Source organism: Gymnodraco acuticeps, unplaced genomic scaffold (assembly GCF_902827175.1).
Source record: "Gymnodraco acuticeps unplaced genomic scaffold, fGymAcu1.1, whole genome shotgun sequence".
NCBI lineage: Eukaryota > Metazoa > Chordata > Actinopteri > Perciformes > Bathydraconidae > Gymnodraco > Gymnodraco acuticeps.
Genome location: NW_022990021.1, coordinates 1744160 through 1766457, shown reverse-complemented (window position 1 = coordinate 1766457; position 22298 = coordinate 1744160). Strand labels below are relative to the sequence as shown.

Here is a 22298-nt window from a genome sequence, read left to right as displayed (position 1 = left end):
AATGTTTTTTCCTGAAACTTTCAGAAGCTCTCAACACAGAGGGGGGACATGTTTATGTATAAAAGACATGAACAAGTGGATTTTGCATAATAGGTGACCTTTAACTTTTCTACTAGCCATGAACAATGATTGCTGACTTACTTTCCACTGCCTGCAGGTACTCCATGTGCAGGGCGCTGGCGCTGGTGACGCCCGCTGTGGACGCCACCGAGGGGAGCAGGTCGGTGGCGTAAGGACTGCGGTGGCCGGCGAGCAGGGCCATCTGGTGGTAGTACTCTGCTGTGGTCATGCCTGTGTGAGGGGCTGGAGCAGGAAAACAATCGGGTCAGAGAGGAGGAAAACAAGGTAGGAGACAGAGGTATGTGAAGAAAATATGGAGGAAAATGAATGAGGCATTGATAAAAACACGACAAGGAGAGCACCTGCGCCGCATTACAAACCTGAGTTCATTTACATGAGATGATAATCAGCTCAGCAAAACAGTAATGAGTACATTAGCAAACAGCATCAAGTTAAGCAAAACAGCTGCACAGGGAGCATCACCTGAAGTGGAGAGCCTCACTAGGGACCAGTGGATGCTTGCTCAGAGATTACAGTGAGTGTGCATTAGTGTTTGATTGATGCAGAGCACAGTATAACCGATCGTCTTACAATACAATTCTTAAACAGCCTTCTTCTTTCTGTTCCTTGATCACTTGGAGAGAGTGTGTGTGTGTGTGTGTGTGTGTGTGTGTGTGTGTGTGTGTGTGTGTGTGTGTGTGTGTGTGTGTGTGTGTGTGTGTGTGTGTGTGTGTGTGTGTGTGTGTGTGTGTGTGTGTGTGTGTGTGTGTGTGTGTGCGCGCAACACATTCTCACTCCCATCCCGTCACATATTGACGGACGGTCAGGGCCCCTCCCCGTCGCTATATTACGTACAGCGGACCCCTTGACCGTCAGGCTTCTACGGGCAGGGCGTCCCATAGACCTTCATTGCGGACTACGGACCCCTTGACCGTCAGGGCGTCCCATAGACCTTCATTGCGGACTACGGACCCCTTGACCGTCGGGCTTCTACGGGCAGGGCGTCCCATAGACCTTCATAGACCACGTGATCGACAACAATGGCCGACCTTCGTGTTATTCTCGGTGGAAAATGCCTATTTTAAGGTTCATTTGGCCATTAAAATGCGTTTTGATGTCATTTTATGCGAGTAATGAGTTTTTATTTCTGATAATTTGTGCAGTACATGTACATGATGTTTAGTTTGCTAGTTATGACAATTATCCTTGCTTTTATTTATTGGTTTAATTCCATAATCTCGGGCTTTTTTGGCGTTCGTCAGGAACTGAATTTCAAAAATAAAAATAACCGGAAACAGACGTAGGCCTATAAGGGACATTTCGAGCATAATTTCGATTGTCAACATTTTTGAGTTTAGGATTCCCGAAGACACTACACTACCCATAATTCCCAGCTATCGTTTAGGACAGTGCTTCTCAAAGTGTGGTCCGCGGACCACTGGCGGTCCGTGAGCGCCCCCTAGTGGTCCGTGAGTATATTGGTAAAATGTCACATTTAAAAGAAATACATTTATTTAAGTTTTTCGCACTCTCGCGGGAATATCTCCGCAATGGAATGAGCTTAAGTTTCACTTTTGATTGCATGAAATAGCCCAGATAAACACCTTCATCACACATTTTGCCACTTGTTTGTACCATTTTCAGGCGATTTGTAAAAAACGATGTGTTTTTGGATATTTGTGGAGTTAGGTGGTCCGCGAGTGTTTTTTTATTGGTTAGGTGGTCCTTGGTATGAAAAAGTTTGAGAAACACTGGTTTAGGACTACAGTCCCCGTGATTAATCTTCAAGGTCTGGGATTGGATGTTGGAGTGGCAGTGCGCCAAGGTTACGCTGAGCGTCAAACAGCTGTTTGAAATGGAACGAAACCACGCCAGACTATCCAAAACTGGAATCGAACGCCCCCCAGAACAACACACTACACTATTGTGTTTCACAAAATGTTCTATGGGACGTCTCTACTGAACGTTTTCGTTTTTCCCACAATTAGAAGTTGCCAGTATTAAACACATTGGTGTTATCAAATGTAAAACATATAATTAATAAATGGGTGAAAATCCCTGTCCATAATGCGCAGCATTAATATATAGCATTAATATATACCCACATGACAGCTCATTGATACTTTGTAATTCTACTCCACTACCATTCAGAGGTTAACCTGGTATTTTTACTCCACTACACTTATTTGAGTTACTTTGCAGATTCTGATTAATGATGTGAAATATAAACAACCCTTAAATCAGACTTTAGTTACACCTGAGTAAAATTCAGGTAAGGTGATTGTCAAATGCCAACAATCAGGAGAGATATTTGATAGTTGGTGCTTGAGAAGACTAAACATGTATCTGCAATTGACATGAATGGAAACGAGTAATAAAGTATATTCATTACTCGTTATTCTCTACTAATAGTTAATTAAAGACTGCATATTATGGCTATTTTGCACATCCCTTTCAAGATTTCAAGATTTTCAAAGGTTTATTGACATATCATATACACAACTACGGTGTAGTTATGCAATGAATGAAACACTTGGGTCACAGGTTCCTCAACAGTGCATTACAAGACATCTATCAATATGTGTGTACCTCCACCATTAAACTGTCATATTCTGCACATTTCTTATTCTATCTACATACATAAGAGTATAATTCATATGTATAATATCAGTTAAAATAAGTGCTTCAACATAGTTAACATTGCAGGAAAGCAATATATTAGACGTTAAGTACTTTGTCAGGCTTAATATTTATCTGTAGATAGATACCCCAAAGTTTTTTTCTTATTTAAAAGAAGACCTTAATCTGTTATTTAATGTTTAAATAAAGGTTAATTCGTTTTTCTGTTTTGCACCTCCTCCTATTAATATCTTTGTACATCCTGCACTAAACTGTTTTATTGTAGAGATCACTTATAGTATCTTCTTGATTTTTTATATTCTATATTTATATCACAGACCTTCTACTTTCCCCCTATGAAAGTATGTACTCTTAATATTTATATTAATCAAATATAACACATAAAAACAATAATTCAATAACGTGCTTTAACCACTAGGCGGTGCACACAAGGTCCACACAGCCATAATAACTTTGTATTATTAGTGTTGGACACTTGTATGTACAACATCTGAAGATGTGTAGTTTTATTCATGCTTTCACATAATTTTACAGCATATTGATATACTATTTCAGACTCAGTATTTACATTCTACATTCAAAATTCAATCCAATTCAAATCAGTAGTATCTTTAAAAACTACAAGTCCTTTTATATATCAGCTGTGCACCGTTATGGTGTAAATATAACCTATCTATGAATTATATCAAATGTAAAAGTCAGCCGAATTAGTGTTGATACTGCAAGGAGACGTATTGTGTGAAGAGAAATTGAAGATGTTGTTTAATTGTTGAAATATTTATGATCCACGTCAAGTATTCAGTTTCGGCGGCATTTCTTCAGTTTTTCCAAAGGTCTTCTCATCAGGGCTCTATAAATAAAGAACTACGGCAGATCTGTAATATACAATGCAGCCGAACCGTGTATTACAATGCCGTTATGTGATGACTTTCAAAGAGAAAAGCAAGAGCACTCGGAATTAAGTATTATTTTATTCTTTTCAAATGTTTTCCGGATTTCATATAATATAAACCCCAAATCCAAGCATGCATTGCGGCTAAAACATCCAATCATCGTAGCTGAGGATCTTGGGTAATCGCTCGAAATGCCTACGTCTGTTTCCGGTTATTTTTATTTTGAAATTCAGTTCCTGACGAACGCCAAAAAAGCCCAAGATTATGGAATTAAACCAATATATAAAAGCAAGGATAAATGTGTGTTATTGGTGAGTAAATAACAGTGTGCTATTTTGAAAATAATAACAAATTAGAAGGACATTTTTTTTTTTTAAATACGAGGCTCTGAGCCCCATTTATTTTCCTCACAGACGGCAACACTAAAGGTCTAAAATAAAGACCTACATTAATATTTGGGATGTTTTTGCCTTTAGATTCTCCCAATAAGTCCAAGTACAGAGGGTGACTTTGTGAAAAAACACATTTCCACCAAAAAAACGTTAGCAACCATGAAGAACACATTCATGAAGTAATCTTCGTCATAACTAGCAAACTAAACATCATGTACATGTACTGCACAAATAATCAGAAATAAAAACTCATTACTCGCATAAAATGACATCAAAACGCATTTTAATGGCCAAATGAACCTTAAAATAGGCATTTTCCACCGAGAATAACACGAAGGTCGGCCATTGTTGTTGATCACGTGGTCTGGGAGCTGTTGCAGCGTCCATAGCAACCATCTTAGCAACCATGCATGTGTACACATTCATGAAGTAATCTTCGTCATAAATAGCAAACTAAACATCATGTACATGTACTGCACAAATAATCAGAAATAACAACTCATATTAAAAGCATAAAATGACATCAAAACGCATTTTATTGGCCAAATGAACCTTAAAATAGGCCTTTTCCACCGAGAATAACACGAAGGTCGGCCATTGTTGTTGATCACGTGGTCTATGAAGGTCTATGAGACGCCCTGCCAGTAGAACCCTGACGGTCAAGGGGTCCGCTGTACGTAATATAGCGACGGGGAGGGGCCCTGACCGTCCGTCAATATGTGACGGGATGGGAGTGAGAATGTGTGTGTGTGTGTGTGTGTGTGTGTGTGTGTGTGTGTGTGTGTGTGTGTGTGTGTGTGTGTGTGTGTGTGTGTGTGTGTGTGTGTGTGTGTGTGTGTGTGTGTGTGTGTGTGTGTGTGGTGTGTGTGTGTGTGTGTGTGTGTGTGTGTGTGTGTGTGGTAAGAGTATGTGGGCTGACACATCTTTTGCCAGCGATGGTGCTCGTGTGTTGTTCACATCAGGGCTGCAGCGTGCAGATATGCAACCTGCTCCTCCACTGTGCTCCCTTAAACTCTATAGAGAAAAACAAAAGGCCTAAATCTGCCCGCACGTATCTGCATGCATAAAGATGCGGCAAACGATTCTGCCTCCACTTCTCTCTTCTCCTCAAAATGCCTCTATTTTCCAAGTCAGTCCCTTAGTTATAGAGTGCTGTAAGTCCTTGAACCGTAGCCTAAAAATAAACATCTGGTGGTGGGCTTCCTTATGCAAATACTCTAAGAAAGAGAGAAGGGAAAGACTAACACTGTGGTTTTGGATGCAAATATAGAATCAGTTCAGACCCACAGAGTGCTTCAGCTCTTCTTTCCCCCCCAACTCAAGACATAAAGAGAAAATAAATAAAGAAACGCTGCATGAGGAGATTTCCTCTTAAGGCTGGCCTGTATGCCGGCAATATGCATCCATGATTGGTTGAATGGATGTAAGAAAGAAATCTAAATTAATTCGATCTGGGTATTATGTCTTCAGTGGAAGGGGGGAGTCTTTTAATTGTCTCTGCTGTTCCGCCTTAGCTTTGCTTTTGCATTCAACCATAATATGGCCCATTCAGTATCCAACATGCACAGAAAAGGGCTTTGCAGAATTTCTAAATCAGAAATGTTGGCATCCGAGATCGATCCTGGGGGCAAAAAGGGGGGGTGGGGGCAGGCTGTCGGTGTGGCACTCAGGCAGAGATGTGCCTCAAGACTGGGTGAGCCACCGGGTTCTCCTTCAGCATTACAATAGGATCAGGGGCAATACCTCTGAACCCCATCTCTCACATAGAAAAGAGGGAAGTATTGTGAAGGAGGAGCAGAATAAAAAGAAAGCAAATGTGTGGCAGCAAAAGAGTGGCACTAAATCCCACCCACTTTAAATCTCCATTAGACTCTGTTAATTAATTCATCATTATTCAAATGTTCATTTTTGCGGGGTAAAAAATGCATAGTGAAGAAGCAGGCTCTCGTAAGCGTGGTGATATACTAACAACACAAAAGCTGATGGGTTAATTAATCAGCGGGTTGATTAAAGGAGTAATTAGGTGCCTCATTCACAATTCACAGCGGAAAGAGGATCATGGTAGGTTGGAGAAACCATTTTTGATTGAAGCTAAGACTGGTGCACATTATATTGCGGTAATGGAAGATTGGAGGTTAGAGAGTTTGAGCTTAAGTCTATATTTCCTGATTGTTAGAGTGCAGGAGAGGGGATGAGTGAGACTCTTGGTGTTCACTTAGAGACAGCCTTTAAACAGACCTGGATGAGAGGAAGTGGAGTGTGCTGGTGTAGAGGAAGTGCCCCGCTATCTGCCGTTTCAGAAATACACTTTAACACAAGGTGGGGAACTAAAGTGGGGCTCTGCTGCTGAAGTGTGGAAGGGTTGATGGCTATAGACATGAGGGCCACAATCAGGCCATTTCAAGACCTTTAAGGTGAATGTAGATGTTTGGCAAAAAATCTCTCAAATACAAATAGTTTTTATTGTGGTTTCTTACATAATCCAAGATTCATATTTTTTTTCATTCGTGATTATTTTTGTCTGTTTTTGCAACTAACCACTAAATTATTCATTCTTGAATATGCTCTAAGAAATAAGAAAATGCCGCTCAGAGTTCAATTTGATGTCTTAATATCATTAGTTTTTGTCTCACCAGCAGTCCATTATTTTAAAGGAAAAAAATACAATAAAAATAAGCAAATCCTTACATTAGCAAAACTGGAAATATGTGGGATTTCTTAAAATATTATAAAAATATAATTTAACCAGTTCCTCTTATTTAAGCTCTACTAAATACTAAATTCATAGCATTTAGATTCCTAACAGCAAGTTGCTAGCACACAATTAAGTGAGTTTAAGTTTTTCCCTTTTTAACAGTTTTAATATCTTATTTTCCATCAGTTTTTTTTTTTTATAAAGCCCCTGGTTGTGTTGTCTGCTTTAATTGAAGTTCCCTGTCCAAATCCCTCTTGAGATCTCAGGAAACAAGCGCTCCCTGTAGGACACCATAACACAACGCCCCCCAACCCTGAGCTTGAATCCCCCCCTCCCTCGGTGTGAGCGTTGTAACTGTACGTGACCCTGCCGCTCACTGATGCATCCTCCAGAGGTTCTCTGACATGACTCACAGATCAAAAGGATTAGCCTCCCTCCAACCTGCACCCCCACCCACAAGGATGGAGCCACCCTCATATGAGTTCCAGCCACCTCCTCCCTCACTCAGATAACATTGCACCAACCCCTGGGTCTTAATAGAGATGGATCTAGTTGCCTCTCACCTGACCTCTTCTGATCTCAAACAGGAATTAAACTGATACAGAGAATCGAGATTCCCACTAAAAGCAATCAAACGGCACCAATCAATTTCAACAATCATTTTTAAAGGTCTACTGAGGCTTTGATGCGTATTTCTGCTGTGCTGAGGTTGTGTGCAGTTGTGCATGTGAGTGCATAGGCATCAAGCTTTGTGTGTCGGTGTGTGTTTCACTTTATTCACCATCTGCAGGGCTGAGGCCCCGGGTGGCTGACAGGACGGAGATGGAAGGGCTGCTGTGGAGCGAGCGGATGTAGTCCATGTATGGGTTGATGTAGGGGTGCGGAGGGTGAAAGGGCGACTCCGCCCCCACGGAGGGGTTCCGCTGGGGCGAGATCCGGATGAGGGAGATGTCAGAGAAAGCCGGACTGCCCGCCATCCCAGGAGGCCTGCGGAGACACAAGGGAAAGAAAATATATTTAAAGAACATGGATACATAATGTGCAACCAACTCAAAATATAACTTACAGCAGTAAATGTGTGTGATTGCTGTGAACAATCATTCTGACTGCAGTTCAAGTGAAATATTATTGAAACGTATTAAGTCACCACATGTGGAATAATAAGATATTTTGATTTGATTAGGTTCTAATGTTGCCAACATTGTGTAAAATTAACATCAATAATCCAGTCGACTCCACAATTTCAACATCATGCTCATTTTATTAGTCTCAGACAATGTAGATTGTATTGCCGTGGGTGGACTGGCAGTGGCGAGGCCAGACAAATGGACTGTGACACTATCTCTCTCCCTCCATCTGCGAGGCAGAGAGGAGAGCGCTGCATTCCAACTGCTCCCTACGCAGACATTTCCTCAGATCAAAGGCAGCTTTCACCACTGTGTCTTAATCAGAGGGAAACGTTAGACCGAGCTCACCGCTGGCCAGCGCCAGACAAGCAACGCTACACCACTTTACTCAGATGGCTTCAAACTTGGCTTTGAGCAGAAACCGTGTACAGAATTGCACATGACGGATACAATGTTGAACAAAATCCATCAGCATGTCTCACACAAGATGCACAATCTTACTTCTTTAAATAGAAAATATGATCAGGCTATTCTGTTTCTAATCAAAAACCTTTACTGTGAAATGTCTCTATGATATGAGATGTGAAATAAAGTTGAGAACAATCAAGAAAACTTCATAGGAGCCAAGTTTGAGATGAACTAATTTGTCTCCCTTCTTATAATTGGCTAGGAGGGCAAGGAAACTTCATAATGATGGCTTTCGCCACAAAGGCCTTCCCCTGAGGATGTGGAGAAATCCAGATATCAGCCAGACATTAACAGGCTAAGAGATTAGACTGAATTAGCCCCTCCACTTCTCTGTGGCTCCCCAGTGGACCAGTCTACTGTGACAAAAGACCCCAGGAGAAGGAGAGGATGAGCGAAGGAGGGAGGCCGAGAAAAAGTGCGGGTTTAAGAAGGAGGTGAGGAGAGATGGAAAAGGGTGGGAAAAGACGGGAGAAAAAGTGAGAGACCTGGCCCAGAGTTTGTCTCGCTGTGACCTTGAGCGAGGCCAGGGGAGTGGAACAGCGCAATTACGACCTCCGCCCCGTCCCCTGATCCCCTACAGGCCCCTCCGGCCCTTTACTCCGCAGCCCCCCTAATGAAGGAGCTCAGGCCAGGGCAAATAATGAGTACTGAGGAGCGGAAACAACACACACACACAAACTGGAGGACAGACAGATGTGTGCACAGGCATCCATTCACACGTAAAGACTTTGTCGCTGGCAACCTTTCTATAATGAGCCCCAAGGTGCTGTGGGACAATTTATTTTTACAAGTGTGTGTGACAACATGTCTCAGTAAGGCTGAACACAGGTGAACGTGGAAAAAGACTCTCACTCTCACAAGGGGAAGTCTCAGTGAAAGCCTCATTGTTAAAGTGTGCAAAGGTGAGTGATCGTATCTGACACTGCAAAACAATGGCCATGGAATGTTTTCTTTTTTAACCTCCATTTCTTTTCTGCACGTCTCCTGTCAAGAAGATTCATGAGGAATTGTTTTACTTCCTCCATACCTAGCGGGTCATGCTGAGGGCAACGGTGCACCTCAAAACAGGTGTGTGAGTGTGTTTATGATAAGCAAGTTATGTGCCCACACGCCACCATTACATGCCTCATTTATACAGTTCAACAACACAGCTGCAGTGACGCTCACTTTGATGTGGTTGACCATGCATCTCAAACACACATGTACACACTCAGAGCAGTTGAGGAAAATCACACACAGAAAACCTTTGTCATTGATTTCAGAAACAACCTTTACATGGAATGATACATTTTCAGATTCTGCACTTGACACTTTTAAATACAAGTCAGTAGAATACATTTAAAATCCTTAAAATAACAGATGTACAGGGGTTCATTTAATGGCGAAATATATGGGAAAAACATTTCTGTATATCTGAAATGGCTGCATATTACAGTTCAGACTTCTGCAATGTAGGAATAAGTCCCCAGAAGGGAAGGTAGAAAGGATTCATTACTTTTTTTTCTCTCCTGGCCCAACACACCCCTGTATGAGGAAATCCAGACACCCACTCTGGCTGCAATGACACTGATTAACCCTGTCATACGTTGGCTGCATCTCCCTACACTAACCATGGCTAAATGCCTCTACTTGGCTTGTTTTTCCAATTAACTTAGCAAATAAGAACAGAGCCCTACTGGAAGGTCATTGGGAAAAAAACGAGGTGATCAGAAAACAAAAGGAAAGAGAGCACACGTGTTGGTTGGAGGGAAGACGGTGGCACAGAGGAAGAGGGATATTTCAGCCTGTTGAAAAGGAAAAGCAAAAGTGTGGAAAGACTTTTGAGCACAAACAGTAGTAGGGTGGAGGAGAAGGAGGGAGTGTGTGAAGATATGGACTACGAATTGGGAAGTAAAGGCGGACAGAAAAGACTTAGGAGAAAGGGGGAGATGGAGAAGGAGGAGAGAGAAAGAGGTCTCCAGGGGGGCAGAGGGGATTTGAGGAGGACAGCAGAGAGATGGATGGGTTGGAGGAGTGCGGCGGGCCTCTGTTCTTGTGAGAGGAAAAGCAAAAGAGTGTCCGATCCTCGGCGTTCAGCTGCTCTCTGCAGGGCCGTGATCGTCTTAGCATCTGCCAGTATGCATTAATCAACATGACGAAAGGAAGTAATCTGACAACGTTCAGTGTGTGTGCAGGAATGTTCCCTCTGTGTGTGTGCTGAGTAGGTGTGCGCGCCAAAGAAGTGGCGTCTTAGTTACACCTGATTTAAGATTTACATCAAAGCTGTACCGCGGGCTTCTCTGCCTTACCAGAAGAAAAAAATGTTCCTTCACTCCTCTACTTCCCTTGGTAGGTTTATAATTCCTATAAACCCTAAAAAAAGAAGACATCCTGCAAACAGGGCACAGGGAAAGACTGAGCTCCTGACATATGGAAGCCATTTCCTTTCACGTGGCCTCGCTTAAAACCAGCCAGTGCCTCTTTAAGACATCGCATGTTTACACGGGGCGGTCTGTGGATTTTAAACTGTCGTCTTTTTTCACCGGATGAATACACACTTGCCAAGTGTAAATATGCCCCCAAATGATTTTGAGGTTTTGTGGAGGGGTGTGTGTTCATGTAAACATGCCTTGAATCTTTGTTTGGAACAAGGTTATATCAACACTAATAATTATTTTGGTAAAAGCTGCAGTAGAAAGACACAGTTGCGGTGAAGGTTGATGACTTCACTGAGCACAGAAGGTATCATTGTGGTGCAGCAGTTAGACCTGGTGGTATATTGACACAGCAGTCTGCTAAAACAGGAACCGGCTTTGCAAAATACTTTTAGCTCATGAAATAAAATCTAACATTTCTTGATGTGTGCTTCACAGAAGGGTACAGGAAATTAGTGGGTCTAAATCCAATTATGAATGGTCATACACCATAATCATTTCATTCACAGATGTAGGAGAGGTCTAAATAGGAAAAACATGAGAGCTAAAAACTCACAAAACTAACCATGTCTTGAGAAATAGCTAGAGAAATAGCTGAGAAGGACAACAGAAATACTTCCATCTTTATCTTTGAATTGGCAATAGAAAAATGATGTAGGTATGTAACATAGATGTGATTAATTACTTTGACTTGATACAAAAAAAATAATTAACAACCAGGTATATAGTGAAAATAATGAGCATGTAGCCTAACATTAGCTAATTTAGCCAAAAAGAATATCTTGTAAACAAAAATGCAGATGGCTGCATTGGCAGGGGTACGTTTTTGATTAGATTATTTGAGGGGGTTCACTGATCTGGAAAGTTAACATGGCAGAAGTTATTTAATATGTCATTATGTTGTAAACTGTAGAAATATAGCATTGGTTGCAAGGGTCCCTGTGATTTGTTTGTTTTCTCTGTTTTACAAAAAAGTCTATGTCTTCCATGGATGGGAACCTCCATTCTACATATTTATTGGAGGTAACACCATCACAATTGTGTACACCATAAATCCTCAAAAATATATGAAAAATAAAGGAAGAGGAAGTCCAAAACCACAGACTATGAAGACCCATCTGTCTTCACATGTTAAACCTCTAGCCACAAGAGGCTAAGCAAGGTGGGAACTGGGGTTTTGGAGGGAACTGGGATCAGTCAGGTGTCAGGTCCTCTCCTGACCCAGGCTGACAGCATCACAGAACAATCCCCCCGCCAACCTCAGCTCAATCTCACCACCTCATAGAAACCTGTGCCCCTTCCCCTCCAACCCACCCAGCCACAGAACAAGGCTGCCACCGCACTGAAAGCCTAAACCAGAGAGGAGGAAGAGAGGGGCTCCTGACAGCGGAAACAGAAGCACTTTAAAGCTCCAAACCCTTTCACTGAGATCAAAGGGCCACAGGAACAGAGCCAGCTGAGACCCAAGAAGAGAGGAAAGGGAGCTGAGACAAGGGGAGAGAGAAGACAGACGGACTGAGACACAAACACAAGAAGGTGGATATATATTCTAGGGTCCTAATATTCCAAAAGGAAAGTCTTCATTAAGTTCTGCTAGTGAACCGTATTCCAATGACTTCATTTTTCCACATTAGTAATGACAATTACAGCAGCCGTTAAAAGTCATTTTAAATTCAGATCCAACCTTCCCTCAGTCCAACCACTGGCTTTTGCATCTGCACGATTTGGCAAATAAGAAATGAACATGTTGCCACAAAAAGTGGATACATTTAGTCTGTCACCCAATACAGGAGTTGGCATTGACATATTTTTCTGTTTCTATGATTAAATAGGCTTGTGAATTTGGTTTCAATGCTATGAGCACAATCTTGCTCCGAGGTTGGCTTACTCTCTTCTACTAAAGATTTCAATCCCATGATCTTCATCAGCACATGTGGTGGAACTGATATATTGCCCTTATCGTGACCACTTTTAGGACCTATCTTCTATGTGGCTATCGCATAGTCGAGCTTGACGGTTGGATTTATGGTTGACACAAGGGGTTATCATCAGTCCAGCCCCAGATACCTTCAGCTAAATATTTGATTTAGAGTTCAGCGATGGATTTTAGCCATTGATAGCACCACGGTAAGACTAGATGGATGTGTTGGAGATTTAAATATATTCCATCATAACTGTGTCTACAGTCTTTCATTCACTCACAAGCTACAGTGGAAGGGAGCTTGGTTTATTACTGATTATAGACTATTCTAGATCCCGACCCGCCAGATGGTTTGTTACACAATGTGAGAAGATGCCATTGGAAACAGTGATCGTGGTGAGCATATAGGGTTTTTAGTAGGATCACTTTGCTAGATGTTGTGTTCACTATCAACCATCTTGAGCACCATTAACTTGTAAGAGAAAATACATATAGCCAATGCTGACCAAAGTTCCTGCGGTTGCCATATTAGCATAGCTACATCGGATACGTGCTTAGAATCCGTAGCTAAGTCGTAACCCCTTTACATATAACTATTATCTATAAATGAAGCTTTAGTAATGTTTAATTAGCTAAAGGGTGGGAATATGGATTTAATGTCTTGGTCATTTCACTGTCTGCATCAACTTTGTGTAATTTACAAAAACATAAATGATGGAGTTATAAGATTTAAAGCTTTCTACGTCTTGGGGAAACCATCATAGCACGTGACGGAACAGAAGTTGCAGAGATTCCATCTGTCAATCACTGGCTGCATATTTGCTTTTTTTATAATTCCAGGAACTGAATTTGTATATTTAAGGAACTTGTAGTTTGTTGCCCATCTGATCTGAGTTTCCTGCTCTTTGATTTTCTGTTTTCACCATGCAGGGCAGAGCAGACCGCAGACATGCTCTGGCTCGGTATGGCACGGTGAGGTTGCCAGGCGTTTGGGGTAACTATGCCCCCCCGTAGCTGCCAGGGCTCCGTGTGACCCCCTGACATCAAAGGCCTGGGTGGGTTCAGGGAGGTTGGGATGGCTTTCTATTCATTGTCACATCAAGCAGGATTCCCTCTCGGTGGGTTACTTCTGGAGGCGTGCCAGACATTCCCATGCACTGCAGAGTCAGTTCTCACATATACACTCGCTGTCCAGTTGAATAACCACGAGTCTCCTTCAGTTTCTCCTCCTCCCCCTGTGTCTTTGACTCACACTCACATTGTGTACATATAAGCACACAGTACATCCCTGCAGGCACGTATCACTTCCATGCTGCCAGAGTGATAACATGTGTTTATCACAGGAGCCATTGAGTGTGACAAGCTCAAGTCATAACAAACGGGCCCAGGTGTCCAACAATCAGGTTATAACTGCCGCTTGAGTCACGAACCTGCTGAAGGTGCGTCACACATGAAAACACTTCTTCTTTTAGATCAAGGCTCCTTAGCAGTGCTTGCACTTCAACAAAGTCTTAGGATTATGCCTTATCAAAAACAACAGATCTTTTCACTGCCTTGCGCTGTTTCTAAATCACAGCCAATTGCATTCGCCCTTATGAAATGTTTATGTTTGGCTTGGCCACGCAGCAGGAGTTTTCTTTTCTTCTTCTCAGGCTGGTTTGAAAACCATTTTTCCACACTGCAATTAAATGTAATTTTCACCCATCAAGATAAGAATGTCTACCAAAACGAATCAACAGAGTGTATAGCGAGGGAATGAAAACATGAAAGTAAAATTACACAAAATGAGGCTGCCTTTTTTCCTGTAATTTCAAGGGGGCTGGAATCAGGGAAGAAACGTGAGACCCAAAAAAAAACATGTTCTTGTTCCTTTTGTTCCTTCTCCATTGCTTGATTTTGCCCTTTTTCAAACAGCGCGATAGTTTAGCATGGACCATTTTACCTTGAACTTTTTACCTGATTGCGTCTTTTTTGAAAGCGTGCACCGGTTGAATTACCGCTGCTCTCAGTCAGTGTTTTGAGTTCTTTTGGCATGCCCCGGGCTAGAGAGAAGACAGGACGGGACTCCTGGGTGTTGAAGTGTTAAACTTGTAAAAACAGGGAGGAAGCATATCTATCTTTCCTTTTCCTCTCAAGTAATGTCTCGATGGCCCCAATGCCTTTACACAAAAACTCAGCTGACGCCTGCAGCTAAAGAGGGTTCAGGTTCCACACCCCACCGCCTCCGTTACCCGACAAGTCTAGGTAATGAGCGTGTGCGTCTGCATGCCTACAGCCTATCTCAGGTGAGAATGAGTGTGGCCCAGGGCTGCGAGGAGCGCCCCCCCCTCAATTCAACACGTCACGCTGGGCTGCTGAAATGAGCAACCGCACGGATGGGCCTGAGCAAATCACAAACAATACACAGCGCTACAAGACAGCAGAGACACACTGCTGGAGATGGTTAATCCTTCAGACAGAGATCTGAGGTAGAACAACAGAAAAAAGAAAAGGGGGGAGTGGGAGGGAGAGCTGAGACTCACAGGGAGAAAAACAGAAGCATCAGGTATAAGACACAAAATATGTTTTCTTCTTGGCACTGAAAATCTCCTTTTCAGAATGACATCCATCACGTTTTCCTAATACATACTTCTTGTAGAGAGAAAAAGGCAGACCGAAGAAAGGCAAGTGCTGTTGGGAAAGTGAAAAGACACAGCCTACTTTATTCTGGCCATTTCATCCATCTTGTTGGACTAATAAAATGTCATGTGGATTTCCTCGATATTTAATCATGAAGGGGCTGAGTGCGTGGCGGTGCCAAGCTCAGGCTTGATGAAGCTTTGGGAGGCTTAAAACAGACCTGTGTACATTTTTCGATTTACTCAAAGGAGGATGTTTTACAACACTGATATGAATGAGAGGGAATTCTTAATTAGCCTGCTATGGGAAACTTTGTTTTCCCTTTCTCCAGAAAGAAACAAATGTCCCATCTTTATTGTATATCATTGGATGAACTTTCATTCCTTAAGTAGCAAAGTTACTTTCACAGCAGAGTTCCCGTTAGCCGGTAATTACCGGACTACGACCGGTAAAATATGCTGAAGACCGGCAAATCTAAATCTCTCCGGTCAAAGTGTCCGTTCAAAATAATTTCCGTTTAGCGCAATACCACATCAGTTGCGCAACTTGCGCCATGTATGTGACAGACAAAAGAGTATGTGACAGACAAGAATAGTCAATTCTAATGTCTAACACGTAATGTGGAGAAAGAGATGTCCTGTGTGGGTTGATTGTGCGTTGATCTGTTGGTAATGCCTCGGGGTTCCGGTGGGCATGTAAACAAATGCATAATGCTGCGCTATACTTTGCGGCCTCACCCGGTTGCATAGCGACGCTTATTGTTTAGGTGTCTTTTAATAAGCAGGTAGTCCTATCATTAGCTAGAACTAGCTGGATCTGATCGATATGGACATAAACGCGAGTAAAATCTAATCTGACGGGAGAGAGAGATCAGCTGCTGCTGACGAGTCGACACGCAGCTCTGCATGATCACCTGCAGCAGTGAGCGGAACAAAACACACACCAGGTTAGAATATCACACGTAGCCTAGCTATTTTAATGACCTCTCAAACTACCTAAACTAGTTATAGATATGTTTAGTTTTACTGTCGGCTCACTCATTACTGATCCGCGAGCTGCATGATACTGACGGGCTGACAGGAGAGGGAGAGCGCTCCGTTTATTATTCCCGTGTTATTATAAATTACTGTACACTTTTGAATAATGTAGTTAATCTACTAGGCCTATAATTAGTTTGTTTAATATCGAATCATATCAATTTGATTTAAAGCACAATAAATAACAAAGAAGACCTTTGACCGGCACTTTTCTCATTTTGTCCGGAAGATTTAAACTTTAACGGACATGTTGACCGGCGAAAAAATATTCTAACGGGAACTCTGTTTCACAGTGATGTCAAAAAATGATGGACATGCAACAAAATGTCTTGCTGCTTTCTCACATGTGTCGTGACCCTGCAGCTGCGTGCATGACTGCACACATGTATGGACACTAGTTGGGGGGGGGGGGACTAAAAAAACTGACCGCCTCTCAAAAAGAACGGAAATGTAAGCAACCGATTTCTTTTTGGCTCTCTCCATACAACATTATGAGCTGAAACTACCACACTATCAGATATAATGGACGCCACATCTGATAAGAGAGATAACAAGAGGCTGAGAGAATGGAATCGCTTTATGTGATATGAATTAATTAGCATTGGTGGGGTGAGTGTAAAAGGAGTGAAATTCTCTGTGACTTAGGCGATAAACACATTTTTTTTTTTAAAGGGAGGAGAGGAGGTGCGGGGAGGCAATGAACTCATTTCCTCTAACATTAAAACTGTAATTGCTCTAGCCGGACTAAGCATCTTAAACATGTGGGAATATTTTACATTGTTGCATTTAGGTTTCTTAAATCATATAGTGAAGGCTTGACTAGGAAAGATGGAGAGAGGGATGAAAGGAAAGGGAGGGATGGAACGAGGGAGGATGGAAAATGCGGAAAGCTGGAGAGGATTTATGGCCCTGTTCCCCTGGTCTCGTTACTCGCTGTAACTGGCCCCCAGAGTGGGATCGCAGGGTCTGGAGCCCACAGCCCAGAGATCACAGTAATGGAAATTCCACATTTCTACACTCCTACAGCATGACGTCTGTAGCGTAAAGTAAAAAGCGAAAAACTGACTCCATTCAAAGGGTTGAGCTAAAATTGATAATTGTACATCAGGAGAAAAATATTTCCTTTCTGAAATAAGCAGTCCCACCCATTCACCTGAGGCTCGTTTTTAAAACTACTCCCGGTATTTGTGATGAGAAGCAGACGTCAGGACTGCCTGAGGTTGTGGAGACGATGTGAGGCGGCGGGCTGCCAGCGCTGGGTAATATCTTGACAGCCACTGCCTCTCTCTAATAGCTCCCCGCCAATGAGAGGAGGGTATTTACAAAGCCAATTAAGAACCAGCACGGATCATAAAAGTGACATCCCGCTACACCCATCGACTAACTTACCACCAAAACCACTAAAGACTGAGCTTTTACTTATGAACGCTTTATGATTGTAATATATTTAACATAAATTAAATGTTGCTCAAGGTTAGTATTGCTGCCAATGCTTGGTTTTAGAGCTGAGAAAAGCAGTCTATTAATTCATTCGAATTGATTGACTAAATTGACAGAATTAATCAGCAACTTATTTTATTATCGATAAATTGTTTGTAATTTGTCAAGCTAAGTTGCAAAAGAAATGGCTGGTTCCCAGTTCTCCAGTTTGAAGATTTACAAATGTTCTTGTTATATATTTTTGTAAAAGGACAATTATTTTTTCTATTTTTAAAAAGCATTATGAAAATGTCACCTTCGGCTCTGGGAAACGAAAGGGTATTTTTCACTATACAATTCTGACACTTTATGGACAGAATGATTAATCAAGTAAAAATAATGGGCAGATTAAGTGATAAGGAAAACAATCACAGCCCAATTTAAAATGCATATTATAATTATTTTAACAATAATTGTGAAAACTATGAATTATTAAAGGCCTAAGATGAAAAATGGAGTATAAATAGTAAGAGGGTTACAATTTAAGAAATAAATTGGAAAAGGAATATGTATTTAAATGTCTTATTACAAGACGGAAATACAGGGTAAATAACTGCAATAAATACATAAATAATAAGAAATACAAAAATACAGTAAATTAATAAACTAATGCTCAAACACTGTCAAGAAAGATATGTATAACGTGTGTGTACATGTGTGAGAGCATGAATGCACTAGCGCTCACACACACACACATTAGCGCGGAGCTGTTGGCACCTGCCTGTTATCTCTTCCCCTCAGACCTGGTTTTCCATTGTGCTCCATGGGAGAGCTACAAATTGAGATCTCAAACATGAAGAGGGGGCAAATGACTCGAGTATAGAAAATCAAATCCACTAATGTGTTACATGGGCAAATTCACAGGCCTCGTATGAGAGATTAATGTATTCCTTTTTTATCTAAATGTACCTTTCTAAAAGATATTTATAACGGGGCCTCAAATTAAATTAAACCAAAGGACTAACACCGTAGAAATGACAATGAACAGGAAGTATTTGTAGAAAAAATAATCAGATAGGATTTGTATGAATGGAAATGTTATGTAAGGAATCATTTGTAGATTATAAATACTATACATTTGCTTAAGTGTCTATGCCGTTAATACAAAAGAAATGCATGTGATATTTAATAACTGGGAATACAAATAGACACACTGCGGCAGAGTCAGCCTCAGCGTAGGTAATCCTAGCCTGGTAAGTAGAGTTTTGGAACATGTCGGAACAGATCTCCACGGGTAATGACTCAACCTTAAACCTTTACAGGCCTTGTCAAATCTCTGCAGTGCCAAACTCTTTTTTTTCCATCCAACCTGCTGGATCCATCATTCTCAAAATACACAGGTGCCTTCAAAACACCCTCTTCCTGTGCCCAGGCTGTGTAGAAAAAAGACTGCACTCTCCATTTAGGCTTCTGAAACTGCTGTAATACAAAAAAATAGATATACTTTAACTTCAATCTGCCCACATTTCTGCTTAGGCATTTATCTCCTTTCTCTCTAAATCCTGAAATTGCCTCAGAAGAAAAAAGGGGAGAGATTCTTTCCCCCTCTTCGCACATTTTGTGGTGCACAACTTTCTTTCTTCCCTTTTTTTTCTCCAGTGAAAATTGAAGAGGCTTTATGTCAAATACGGCTAAAGCCAGCCTCTCCATATCAAACAACGCAGCGCAAAAATTACTGTGGCGATGATAAGGCTGCCAGATAAAGTGGGAGAGGAGAGCGAGAGGGGAAAAAACTGAAAGGAAGTGACTCTACTCAATTATACTGCAAAATTGGTATGACTGAATATTTTTCATTCAGGTGACTGATAGTATCAGTGAAACTGCAATGCAGATAAATAAAGGAGCCTTCTGTCAAGAATAAACACCATTAATCATGAAGCCAGCTACTGCGTGACCGCCTGTCCCCCCGACTTACTCCATAGAGAAAGTATTAAAGAGGGGGGAGGTTATGGGGCGGGAGTCGGGGGAGGGAGGGAAACCAGTGACTGCACCAGAGAGAGGTGACCTATGAAGTCACACAGAATGGGTTTTGGACAGTTGGAGAGCAGGATGAAAAAGTGGCCTTGGTCTCTCTCCCCTGCTTTACTCTGACAGCAGCCATATCTGGACAGAAATGATCAGATACGATTATAAAATAATAATCAATCCTTAACATAATTTATGGCTTCACTTTACTTTCTGTTTAAGTCTAGACGGTATTCAAATGTGAATATTAATAGTGAATCGTAGCATCATATGATTGTAATCTATTTCAAACAATAGTCATATCACAAATATATATAGTTACAATTTCCAATTATGAGGTTGACAAAAATGCTAAACAATGTTGTTGAAAGTATGGCTGAAACTTAAATATATACTAATAAATGAGGCCTTGAAAGTTCAATCATGAGCAGCCAATGATGAAGCACCCTTACAAAACATGTTTCCTTCTATAAAAGCTTTTGCATTGTGTTTGGCATTGTGTGTGTGTGTTTTGCATTGTGTGTGTGTGTGTGTGTATATTGCTCGGCCTCGTCCCATCTGGAAAGAGGTGTTGAGATAAGACTGTGGTCTTTATGCTAAGCAACACTCCGCTCCTCTATTTCCAGATTGGGCGCTCTGACAACAGTTTATGTAAATAACAAAACAACAAGGCACATCTACAAAAAAAAGAAAACCTTCTTTCCGCCAGGCAGAGGACAGCAAGGGGGAGAGTTGGTGTACGGAAACAGTGTGAAATCGGGGAGAATGTTAGGTGCTTCCAGAAAATAAAATGTTTAACAAGGTGATTCACACATTTGAATGTTGGTGAAGCAACAGCTCACGCAGACTTTAAGTCAATGTAATCCTTCCTGGTTCATGATTTCGGAGCAGAGGTTGTGCTGCGATGACAGAGACGTGCAGCAGCCCACCCCCCCCAATCCCTCCAGAATACCTTCCAGTCAGTGCGCAGCTGAACAAACACACTCCTGAATGAAATAACCACACAGGCTGGGAAACACTCCCTCACAGCCCCCCTCGCTGCTCTCTACCTCCACACTGGCAGAAAATACACTCCATGACTTTATTCATGAGTCCCACTGAGAAGTTTTATTTCCAACTTAAACCTTTGTTTGGCATGTTTGAGATGTTGCATTTTTCAAAACGTTTCGTAATATTTCAGAACAGAAAACCACAGTTTAAAAATGCAGTATATTAAAAAATGTGTTTGTGTGTAGACAGGATTAGAGACTTTGTATGTCGAAATTATTTCAAACATTTTCTCAGAAGTTCGGATGCTTCAATTAAAAGTCTATTCAAGAACTTTCTAATATTGTATGTATTACTACAAGAATTTAAACATTAATCAACAAACGCCCAGGGTGTTATATTTGCTTTCCAACTTAACAAACTCCTAAACAAACTCTGTCATTCTCACCAATTCTTTCTTAAATCCACATACGGTAACTGCGCAAAAGGTTGTGAGTCAATTGCTTATCCCTTAAGAATGTTTTGTTGTTTTAGTGGCCCCATTCACAGCACGAGGTCCTGGAGACTCCAGAGTACCCCGATGCTGATAATTGACTTGTGACAAATACCTCTGTTTGTTCTGAGCGGTCTCCTGGTGACCGAGAGCCGGCGCTGAGCCGCATGAGAGGGCTGTTTTGTTTTGCTGTGTACCCGTGGTCAGGCAATAAAGCTCCTATGAAAGGAGCGGTCTCTTCTCTTGGCCCCGACCTCCCCCCAAACTCCCATTAAGCCAAACCAGCACAATGGTGGTGGCAGAGGGGACCAGAGCTCCCAGGGAGAGCCTGCTCTTCACCAATCAATGTGTTTATTTAAGCAGGAAGCATCTTCTCTGGAGCACGAAGGCCTTTCTCTTTTTGGTAGAGGCTGGAGGTCAGTTGTTCCCATGCTAGGGTTGCAAAGGTAAAAGCTTCAGGTCAGGAGAGACTTTCACTGGTCCTGGATCAGTATAGGACATTTGGTGTCTTAAGTTAGGATAAAAAGAAGGAGCGTTGTGTTGTTAGTTGGCTTTGGTTTCATTTTAAACTGTGGCTGTTCAACATTTTTCCATGTGAATATATGAGTTCCTCAGTAAAGCAAGCACCCACAAGACGGGACCCCCACCCCCCTCCAGACCCTAAGGCTTTAATATTGAATGGCACATTGGTACCTTCCCCACAAGAATTCATAAACTAAACGATTAGCCTCTGTCTGTAATTGCGCTCTCCCTTGCCTAATAGGGGAGGTGAGGTAAAGAAAGAAAAAAACAAAGGACAGTTAATTTGTGATTTCCTCTGCTCATTTGAAGGCAAATTAAGTGTCAAACAGCTAATACGGTGCATATTTCATTTTATGAGCTTTTAATTTAATTCTACCGCCTCATATAGCTGGAGCCCGTTAGGTGCTCTGCTAACACCGGCTCTCGCCTGAAAACAGGGACCATAAATAAACATGTTTCAATTAGGCCCTTCACAGTAATAGGATATGATTCTGTTCATTTGCCACATATGGATGGTGGATGTGTCATTGTGGCGGAGAGCAAACAAGCTGCTGGGCGTTCGCACTGTTTTTCTCCGGCCATGGAC

At 41.8% G+C, this 22298-nt stretch overlaps 1 protein-coding gene across 2 annotated transcripts in view; it reads right to left on the bottom strand.

Moving 5' to 3' along the window:
- The window catches only part of gli3 (GLI family zinc finger 3), a 95312-nt gene that overhangs the window by 20151 nt on the left and 52863 nt on the right, over positions 1 to 22298 (bottom strand). For both annotated transcript variants that reach the window (XM_034214031.1, XM_034214032.1), the window contains exons 5-6: positions 7462 to 7667; positions 142 to 303 (exon numbers count right to left, since the gene is read on the bottom strand). In XM_034214031.1, the coding sequence (XP_034069922.1) occupies positions 142 to 303; positions 7462 to 7667 (368 nt within the window). The remainder of the gene's footprint in view (positions 1 to 141; positions 304 to 7461; positions 7668 to 22298) is intronic.